Raw genomic sequence first — 11,550 nt, forward strand, 5'->3', positions numbered from 1 at the left:
GGAAATCAATATATGATATTTTTTACGGTGCCGATTTAACTAATCAATTATTGAAGAACATAGGGTTCTGAATAATTCATACCCTGACATACATGCATGGACAGATAGTCAACATAAACAATGTGAATAACTGTTCGTTAATCTGCTGTCATCGACTGCTATAGGAAAACATGTTTTCATTTCAACAGCTGGCGTACAGTTCAAGACGATGTAAAAATTTAAGGAAAATTATGTGCTGATGATTACATAGAAATAGGGTATAATATACCTCTCCGTAGACAGGAAGACTAGAGCAGGATCTGTTAGAGTAAACTTTCTAAGAAAACTTTTAATGCTTTTTACTTATTTAAAATATGCGTTTTAGGGACTTATTGGAATATTAGAGTGGAATATACGATAATGCGAAATCTACACTGGTAAGAAACTATTAAATGAGTAAAATCTAGTTAAAACATGATACAAAAATAACTGTGTTGTACGTGTAACATCAGACAATCATTCAGTTGTGATCGATATCTTACATCTGCAGCTCATAACTTTGTCACACGTGAAAAAGTTCCACCTATTGTTCAGTCTATGAAAGCCTTTTTGATCTCACACTGAATCTAACAAATATCTTCTACATATTTAATGGCATGATTTGCTAGGCGCCGACTGTTTGATATTATAAGTGATGGGGGTTTCCTGAGATTTGTATATTAAAAAAAATCTGATTTTTGTTAAGCGTGAAGACGATATACTGGCTTCAACATATTGAAAAAAAAAATTGGCTCCAAAATCAATGGGAAAAAAAAAAACAACCGAAACAATCTGGCTCGTGGTCAGATTAAAAGCAAACAGTTTCATTTCTCTGAAGGAAATATTTTTGTTTTGCTTTTAACTTTTTTTCGGATTTAATATTTTATAGTAATAGAACATCATGATTATATACACAGCATTTCCATCGAGGTTTAAATGTTTAACTCTAACAAAAGTACAAGATTCAGCTGAAAGTATAAACAAACCAAAGACAAATATCAAACAGGGAATGCCACGTACCAAAATCAAAGGTGTATAATGTAATTTTGGCTGCATTATCTTACATTAAATATTCAATATAGAAACGATTCTCTTACAAAATAGTATACTTACGCGTAAGAGCAGAGAGGTGGTGACATTAGATTTTGAAGACAATTCTTACACAGCACAGCTCAGCATATTACATTACATTACATACATACATATAGAGATAGACCCTAAAATTTTCAATGATAGAAATATATTAAATAAAGTCTAGAAGTTGATTTAAAATCATTGAAATAAACAAAAATATTTCACAAATGTGAAATGGTGATAGTTTTGTTAATATCAATAACAGAAGTTTTAAATATTTAATTTAAAGTTGTGATCCGCAAAGAATGACAACTCTTGCCTTGAGCTAGTATTTATAAGCAGAGATATCTATAAGTTTACTTCCCTTGCAATTACACAGTTGAGTGGAAAATGTAAACGGTTTAAGACACAATATCATACTTTTTTTACACTACAAAAACATTTAGGATTTATTCATATGTGTTTTATTTACCCCTCAAAGCCTGCTTCCTATGATTTTGTCAACTTACTTATGGTAAAAAATGAACTTTTAACAAGCCGATAATAAAATAAAATACCAGTAAGTATTTAATAGTGCAGATAATAGTTTTGCTTGTATCAAAATGTCACAATAGAAGTATTTTTGTAATACAGAACTCCTGGTAGGGTTAGTAAAGGTGCAATTATATTGATCTTTATTTCCTATGCCTAATACATACAAATATACATACATGTTATAAAAGCATTGTTTTCGTCTGAAAATTCTCTGGCCTTCAAAAATCCTGACTGATATACGAAGACAGGCTCCAACTAAAATCGAGATCATCTCTTCCCACGGAAGTCCAAACAGTCAGACCCTTAATTTATACAATTTTCAATTTTACACGACTATTGAATAAAAAGTACATGCTAAAATTATTACTAGCAGTGTAAGGAAAATAAGTATGTATTTTCTGATACATTGAAATTGTACCAGTACTTTCTTAACGATTTCCTTTAACTGGGAAAAACATTTGGCATTGAAACAATCAGTGCAATGCGTTCTTATTTAATAGAAATTTCACACCGCGCATGCGCTGAAGAGGACCGTTTCTCATTTGATTACTTTTTGTTACTGTGTGGGTGTAGAAATTTCATACTATATTGAATATGAGACATAATTCGAGATATCGAGGAACCAGCGAAGTAATGACAATATTGCCTCGTCATAACAGGATCAAAGCAGACGTATCGCTTACCTGGGAATATGATAACAGTTGTTGCTTAAAAACATAAAACGTTTGTTTATTGGAATATATTTTTAAAAAATGAATTGTGAGTAAAGTATTAACTGCATCTTAAAAAGTTTGCACTTGCAACCACATTTTAGTGGCTTTTGCTAGTTAAAAAGGCAAAGGTTTAGAGAGTAATGTTTTATTTCTTTAACAGTTTTAAACTGAAAAGAAAATCGCACAGAGTTGAAATCAGCAAATAATTCAACATCTGAGAAATGCGCCGTCGAGATTAACACTCTACGTAATAAATGCCAATGTACAACATGGTGTGTACATTTAATTTGCTGTCTTACATGCTATCAGGTTCTGTTTCCCAGATGGAATGATGTTTATTTTGATATTTCAGATTCCACTTAATGAAAGGACAATGATCTAAACAAACACAGTGCTTCTGGGAACATATCAAATACTCTTCATTTAGAAGGCTGTAACTTCCGGAATTGCATCTGATCTTGGATTGTATTTGATCGATCGAAAAGATAAAATAATGTTTATTCACGTAATTAATGGAACATGTCAGTGACGAAATAATTGATGAGTTTCGTAATTTATGCTATAAACAAAGATCTATAGCTTATTTAAGTGTCAGATTTGCTTCTCCGTGAAAACCACTGATGATGTCGTGCGCGCAATGTGTGGGTTGCAGACTAGCCATCTGTAATCCTGGGCTGTACGGATTAAATTGTAATAAAACTTGTAATCCCAACTGCCGTGCGGTTCCCTGTTCTTCGTGCTCGTGTGAAGTGTGTAACCAGCTCAACGGAAACTGTACAAATGGTTGTGATTCAGGATGGTTCGGTGCTAAATGCGAGACAATATGTCCAGACAAGTGCATGTACATGGAAGGACATTTAGAAATATGTAATCGTGAAACAGGGAACTGTTTGTTCGGGTGCCAAAACGGTTACTATGGAGATATGTGCAATAACACGTGTCATATTGGATGCACGGATTCATTATGTGAAAAACCAAATGGAACTTGTGTTAAAGGATGTCTGGATGGTTATAAAGGGGATTTCTGTGGTGGTTCATGTAAGTTAAAATAATTTAGATTATATGTTTGATAAAAATTTCAAGTATTCTAAACTGAATTTCTGTGTTCAATATCAGTGTCTTCACACCTTTGCCCGAATTCTAATAATCCACCGAAATTAAAGATATATTTAGGTATTTTGTTTGCAGTTGTTGGTGAATAATAAAATGTGTTCTTTTCAAAATTTCTAGATCAATACTGTTACAATGACTTTCACACTAATTTTTTTTTACTGCCCTAAACTGTTTACTAAAAATGACAGCTAAAGCTATCTTTTATACTGATAATTTATATACTTTTTATCCAAAATTATATCTTTATATATATGTTTGCTCGGTTAAAAAGGGATACTTGAAGATTTCAATTCACTCTCTGTCTTGCAGAATATCTAAAATGATATTATTTTTTTTGCAAAAAGAGAGTAAATAATGCTCTTATTGAATATCAGTGGTCAAACTATTCCCTCAAATTAGAGAAATAGTTTTGACGTTTGACCGGCAAACCATTTACTAAATAAATTTTACATAGCATTAAAAAATTCACTGATCATTTATCAAGATTTAACTTCAGCCCTACAAGCATGCGTTGAATATAGAACGGTATATTATGTAGCTTAAACTATGGGAGATTATTATTACAATGATGTAGGGAGTCGTCTGGTAGTGATCAAGATACAGGCTAAAATGAAAAGACATGTGTTTTACTTTCGGCATATCAGTAACAATTTAACGGCTTTAAATCGAGTTGCTTTAAGTTGAGGGATTTTGATTTATCTACTGTATATAACATATATCAAATTATTTTCTGCAGAGACAAGAATAATTTTTCTATTTAAATTTATACGCAGAAGGGAAAAGGTTAAAGTGCCTGAAAGTTATCCCTAAGCTTGTAATTTACTGAAACTTTTTTAAATAGGAAGTCAGAAATTCGAATTATGGTTCTTTTTGCTAGAGATCCAACGTCAAACCATCAAATAATAAACAGCAAAAGGAAAATCACCCAGAGGTCTAGTCCAAATAATAGAATGTTTCGGGACATCGTAATAACTTTTGACAGTAGCTGTCCCGTCACGTCCAGACTTATTCTGTATATATCTGTTAGGAAATCCCCAATGAAATCCGTTGGGAACTTTACAATGTATTTGTAATGATTACATCTCTGATAATGCATTTATGTTGACATTAAAGCATAAAATTGCCTCGCTGACATTTTGTGAATGTATATTTTGTGTTTGCTTTCTGCAATTTACTATCATCGGCAGTCTGAAACCGGTACCTGTTCACATCATATTTTTGAAGGAATTATTTTAAATTATGAGAAATATTCAACCTAATTATTGGAGCAAGTAAATCTGACCATTATTTTATGACAGTAAAATGCAGATACGGGTAACGGATGACAACTATGAAATATCAGATCATAAAATAAGTCACATCCTGGTAAGCCGAATGAGTAAATCTAGCAGAGGTCCTTTTTATTTATTACAGCTCCTGATGAAGGTGGTCTGAACAATGATGAAATTGCTGGGGCCCTCGGGGGAGCGTTTGTCGTCATGTTGTGGGCAACCGTAGTTATTGTTCTCATCTTCGTCATTTGGAGGTACGTATGCTGTCTTTTTGTTATTCTTGTATATGTAATACTTAATTAACTTATAAAATCTGGAAGTGTGTATTTTCTAATACATGTATATTTCACGAAGGCGTTTTGTAGTTTATCGAAATCTTGAAGATTGAATACTGCTTAAGCAGGTGCTAGGGGGCGTGGGCAGTGTTGCATTTTCAATTACTGCTCATGAACAGACTCAATCAAACCGAGTCTGCAATTTTCACTGTTTGCCTTGTTCTCGGTGATTCCGAGGTATCTACTTTTCAGATTTTATTCATTATTTTAACACGTGTTATGTTTAATATACCAGTCTTTGTGATATATAGACGTCTGTATCATAACACTGTTGCTGTCTCAATCTGCGTTGTCATGGTATACTGTAGATTCGGTAATTTATGCATACGCTCTGTCTAGTACCAAGTTTGTGGTTAACAGCCGAATTTGCGGCTAAAAGAATTCACGAAACATGAGGATTATTTGTGTGTGTGGGTTTTAGGACTTGATGCAGATTAATGTTTACGAATCTTTTTAATTCGCGAGTGGAGTTATTCTCGAATATTTACAAAAATAAACATCATGAATATTATCGAGTTTAAGTAGTATGTGTTTGTGCTATCTGTGCTATCTTAACGTTTGCAAACACCTAATGTTTGAAAACATATGTTATTGTGATCGGTGTCTTGCAGTATTTACAACCATAACGTGTGCCATATGAATGTAGATATCACCTGAATGTATGCAGTGCCCTTATCTCTCGTATGAAACGTCATCGACGTCGGCGTATTCGGTTAATGCATTCCCTTTGCCGGTGTCAACTGCAAATATTTAGTTCTTTTATTTAATTCATACGCATATTAACATATGTTATAACACATCAGAAGATCGATCATAAAACGTTTAATTTATTTTGCTTACACATTTGTATGTCTGCATAAAGAGTTTTTTAAGACTTTTCACGGACATTTGCAGTAAAACAAAAAATGCAAATAAAAAATGTATCGACAACCAAACAAATAAAAAACAGAAACAAATATTCTGTATTGACAGACAACTTCTCCATGGAAGACAAATGACTTTAGCCGAAGGGGAGTTAAATTACACTAAATAATGTAGTTTCTAACGATTTATTCTTTTTTTTCAGAACGCACTTATTTTCAGCAAGGTCTTGCATTTTATTATTATTTTAGTTTTCCTTTCAGTAGTTGCGTACTTAACAAATGGAATGAAACAGGCACACTAGTAAAACTAATTAAGTTTATCATAGAGTTTTGCCTACCCTACATTCAGAAATAGGTTCACAAATGAAATGAGATAAAGCAAATATGCCTGTGTTATGTAAATCTTATCACAGACATGTGCTTAGTATATCAATAATACGATTCAATGCAATTAATGTGTCTGAAAGGATAAATATGTCTGAAATGTTCTCATTTTCCGAACAATTTTTAGAGAGGTAAACGAAATGAATGATTGGTCTCGGTGGCAATTTGACTTATAAGCCGTCTTGGTATTACGAAAGATAATGATTAATTAAGCGGAATAGCTTTGACACAAGTTCTTTGCATTATACATTACTTTTTTCACTGATGTCTCTTCCAAATGACTTTTAATCAGTTTCCCCAGAACCGTACATGACGCCTGCATTATAGCCAATATGTATGTCTTCGGACAAGATATTTCAAATTCTATTTTGTGGTACAGAAATAATTCGAATATTCATACGGAGAAACTTGTCAGCTAGAAAAAGAAATTTGATTGACTAGTCAAAGCTATTATTACCAAGTAATCGCAGTTGTTATTTGATAAAATTGTCTAGCCTTTCGTTGAATGCAGCAAATGTTTGAATAAAGCTATTGGTCTTTACGATCTGGTGGTATCTATTCACAGATGACCTTTATCACATTTTTGACAGCTTCATACACGCTATCAATTACCCCCATGCATAGTGTTGAGTGTTGCGGTAGACGCCAATGCGTTTGATATAAATACATATTTCCTAAAATATGTACAAATTGGCGCCACATTGAAGATATAAATGAAGATGAATATAAATCATTTTCATAGCAGAGTATTTGTTTAATTCTATAATATCACCAAAGTACTAAATGAACACCAGAGCATCTGGAAAACTCGCAAACTTAGTATTGTTTAATTCTATATTCATCACGGTATTTTAGTGAACATTAATGCATTTGGAAAACAGAAAAATATTATGATGTTAAATTCTGTATATCAGCATGATCAATGCATCTGGAAAACTGACAAATATTATAATGTTTAATGCTATACATGTATATCATCACAATCTTTTAATGAACATTCTAACGTGGCTCGATTTGATTGCCAGTTAAACAAAGAGAAGGTAAAGTGCTCAACAATGGTTGATGCGCGGACCGTCATCTGGTTCATTACTGCTGGATGAATGAATTCCAACATATATTTTATCAAAAGATATCATGTGCATGTTAGAATGAAAGTAAATGCCTTTTTGTAGTTTATCGTATAATTTAACACTGGTCAGTTAGAGGCTTGGATATTTAACCACTCGGGCTAACGCCCTCGTGATTCAATTTCTGCGCTTCTGAACTTTGAACCGTGATAAATTAGACGACAAACCACTCGAAGGCCTTGATTATTAATTAGTCAGTGCAACAGGAAAACTGACAAACGTTGTGCCGTTTTATCATATATATCATCACAGTTTTAGACGAACATAAAATCATCTGGAACACTGGCAGGCAGTGTGATTTTTAATTTCATTACTTATTAAGTCTTTCCATATTTGTAGGAGACGTTTGAAAAACTACGAAGTTTTTAATCGAAATGACAACTTCGGAAATGACTCAAACAGAAGCTCAAGCAGACGACGTTTACGGCGACACAGCAGTAGTTCGTCTGTTAGTGGAACAGCAAACCATATCCTTGCCGAGGAACAACAATTAACAGAAGGCCAGGTATATAGCAATGGAAACCAAAGATCTAATTATTCCGTTTTGTCTATAAATAAATATTCTAGCTAGGTTTTTCATTTATCGTATTGATAATGTCTTGTTTTTAGTTTGCTGTAATTAAGATATTACGAGTTCATTTGAATATGCATGCTAATTACAAAGGATTATTTTCATGCTCCGAGGGACCAAGTGGCCAAGCACAAAGTTACCAATATTGTTTCAAAAATGAAAACGAATTAAAACAGAAACATCACCGATGCACGTAACTAAGTCTGTATTCAGACCCAATGTTTTTGTTCATAGGATATATATATATTGAAGTTATTCAAATTTTATGTAAATTAAATAATACCCATTTTCTAAGTCAGTAGCCAGACTATACGCAGTTTTGTTGAAGCCATTTCGAAACAGCATGATAAAAGAAAATTTATTTCGAATGTAATCTCTTAATGCTGTCGGAAAGAAATTGAAATTTTCGCTCCTTTGATTGTTTGTACAATACTTCAGCGAATGCTGCATGTCTCTTCCAATGACAGCTTTTAGTTTTATAATAAGCGATTTATCAAACAACCCTAGTATTCCATTGTAGAGATTGGTTCCTGTTCATATCAACAAACACAGACCTTTGATCGAGAAAAGATCAGTGACCTTCGATACGGACTCACCAGTACACTGCACGTGCACATATGGCGGATCATCACGAGACTTTTATGTATGCCGAGGGGCAGGGATGGAACAGGATGAATATGAACAAGATCTACAAAATCATTTGCACGAATTTCACGTGCATTTTACAAATGAACATGACACTGGACACTTTCCAACGAGAAGAGCTTCGTCGGAGGGCGATATTAGTGAATTATCAGCTGTGTGGAAGCCTATACGATATTGAACCACGGGAGGTACTTATTTAAAGCAAGAGATGTACTTGAGTAATGTTGAAGTATTTGTGGAAGACGTTCAAATTCCATTCCAATAATTAACGATGCCATTCAAAACTGATATTGCTCAGTATTTCTACATAACAATTCGTTCTGTAAATTGTTTGCTTAACTGCTAAATACTGCATCTGGCGTGTTATGTTCTATATGAAGTTTTGTATAATGGAATCGTTAAAAGAAATCGTGTGGTAAATGAGAATAGGTAGTGAATATAAAATGTGCGTTAGTAAAATTATGGAACAACAACTCAAAGTTTACGATTTAGAAGTTCCTAAAATGACAGCACACCCTCACTCCGTTTTATTGTAATTAACAACCTGTATATTATTGTAAACAACTAGGCAATTTACATTAAAGAAACTAATGTCCTAGGCCAATACTTTGGATGCATTCAAGTTTTTACTTTGTTTTGTTTTGTTTAGAGTCACACCGATACAATAAAGGTCAAACGGCAGATTTTCCAGCTTTTAGTGGTGGAAGACCTTAGTGACAGGGAAGATCACTAGGGATGGCTTCCTTAAATGAAGAATTCTACTCAAATTTTACTGTCTTGCATCATGGTACTCTAAAAGAGCAAAAACTTGTTCGAAACGTCATTCCTGACACATGGAATTTTTCACATCCAGTTGTAAAAACACTGGGCACTTTTCTACAAATACTGGACAAATAAACTAAAAACATGATAGTCAGGAGGCGGTTCATCACCATTACCTTGTGACCTTGCTTCTGTCGAGGTTTGGTAAACATTCATCAGGCGGATTGAGAAAATATAATTTCAGTTATTTTAAGTTTTGTTCTAAATTTGGTTCTGACTGCCTATTAGTGCATTTAAACGGGTCAGGTTTAAAAAAAACTTTAGAAAGACCAATGCAAAGATGCTATTGTATTAAAGCAAAGCAGATTATAATCAGTCTCGTACAATTTTCTGACCTTAAAATCTTATTACATGCTAATATTTCATTGTCACAGCAGTATGCATTGTCCTACATAGAGACATTCGATACAAGATTAATTAACTATATGAGTACATATAGATTTAGAATTCTCAGGCGACGAAATTATGAAATTATATACGCCAGAAATTAATGAGAACACAATATTGGAAGGAAAATATAGTGATATCATATAGACATGGTCTTGCTGAACGACAATTTTCATGATTCGCAACTACCATTTACATCCTTCTCTACAAAAAGACTGTTTAATGACTGACTCCCTACAATATGGATATTACCTTACAGTACAGGCATCAACTCGTTGTGAACTAAAAGTTCAGAATCTGATTTAATACGAAAGAAAAATCTTTACTACATGTAAACAGAACAGTCAAAAAATCCGCCCACATGCAAATATAATTTGCCTTACGACGATAAAGCAGCTCCTGGTTTATCTAAAATACCGTTAAGGGGATGCATATTGCTACATTCACAGTTCATACAGAAATGTGGAAGGGGTGCATATTCAAGAAATCGATGGTGGGAAAATAAAAAACATATTCCTAAACTGATATAATACTGATGGACACCTGTAATATTCAGTGTTTTGTGGATAAGGATGTGGTACTATGAATGTAACAGGAAAAAAGGTCTTTGTGAAAGTACATTCAACACAAAATATTAAGCTTTTGTATAAGGAAAAAACAGGTTTTTTACAATAACAATGTTCCAAATAATGTTAAAGGGATGAGATTTTCTTTCTAACACACCAGGTTTGCTTAAACATGTAAAAATTTAACGCCACATCATTTCAGCTCGGTATGGACGCCATATTTCTCATTGATAAAAATGTAAACAAAAAAAGTCAGAGTGGGATTAGCATTGCAAGGGCATAACATGACATTCTACACAATGAATACCTTAGAACAGATATCTTAGATGCTACACAGGTCAGGCGGGTTAAATGCATAATGGCGATCACTTGAAACTCATCTTGAAAAGGTGGTTAATTTTAGTTTATTTACATGGTTTTTAATTTTCCCACGACTTCTCGGCGATTCACTGCAAATGTATAACTGCGCCGGACGAAAGGTAACTCTAATAAACAACGGGAGACAACTTAGGTGTCAGCACGTGTACGATTTTTAAAAAAAGCATGTGGATGATTATAATTTCTTATCAAATAATGAATCCTATTCAGATATTCGTCTTTAATATTAGAAAATTATTAATTTCTGTGGACATTTGTCAAAAAATATTACTTACATTGGACTACTTTGCGCATCAAACTGGTTTCCGCTTCAGTTGTGAGGCACTTCCATTATACTTTTTGACAACAATAACAAAACACAAAATGAATCAATAAAGTCACTTATAAACCGACTGCTACTTAAATCAGTGTAAGTAAAGTTGTTGTTACAACATTATAAATGTTCGTTACGTTATGAGATAAAGTTCATCTTGAACTGCATAATCCATTAATTACGTTTAGATGATATTGCATTTACAATTTATTTGACCCCATTTTTTACGTGAATGACAGCATTCTCGTGCAACTCGTGCAAACAGAGTTATGAAAAGTATGGTGGAGAATTCAAGCACAAATTATAAATGACATTAAAGTGAGGATAATAGTATATTCGTCCAGTTTTGATCATTGACATGCCTGCTGTGTATTAGTAACTTTTGTGAACAAGATTAGAATGTTACTTTTGCACATATATACACATTGATTGGACC

The 11,550-nt window shown here is 33.3% G+C and overlaps 1 protein-coding gene across 5 annotated transcripts in view; it reads left to right on the forward strand.

Annotated features, from left to right (window-relative positions):
- The window catches only part of LOC123532023 (platelet endothelial aggregation receptor 1-like), a 45,479-nt gene extending 35,820 nt beyond the window's left edge, over positions 1–9,659 (forward strand). For 3 of the 5 annotated variants that reach the window (XM_045313360.2, XM_045313358.2, XM_045313356.2), the window contains exons 2-5: positions 2,692–3,377; positions 4,866–4,977; positions 7,772–7,937; positions 8,524–9,659. In XM_045313360.2, the coding sequence (XP_045169295.1) occupies positions 2,960–3,377; positions 4,866–4,977; positions 7,772–7,937; positions 8,524–8,826 (999 nt within the window). In that variant the 5' untranslated portion in view covers positions 2,692–2,959 and the 3' untranslated portion in view covers positions 8,827–9,659. Of the gene's footprint in view, positions 1–162; positions 417–2,168; positions 2,386–2,691; positions 3,378–4,865; positions 4,978–7,771; positions 7,938–8,523 lie in introns of those variants that run through there. The other 2 variants (XM_045313359.2, XM_045313357.2) reach the window with 2 other exon arrangements.
- The last annotated feature ends 1,891 nt before the right edge of the window (positions 9,660–11,550 follow it).

Source organism: Mercenaria mercenaria, chromosome 11 (assembly GCF_021730395.1).
Source record: "Mercenaria mercenaria strain notata chromosome 11, MADL_Memer_1, whole genome shotgun sequence".
NCBI lineage: Eukaryota > Metazoa > Mollusca > Bivalvia > Venerida > Veneridae > Mercenaria > Mercenaria mercenaria.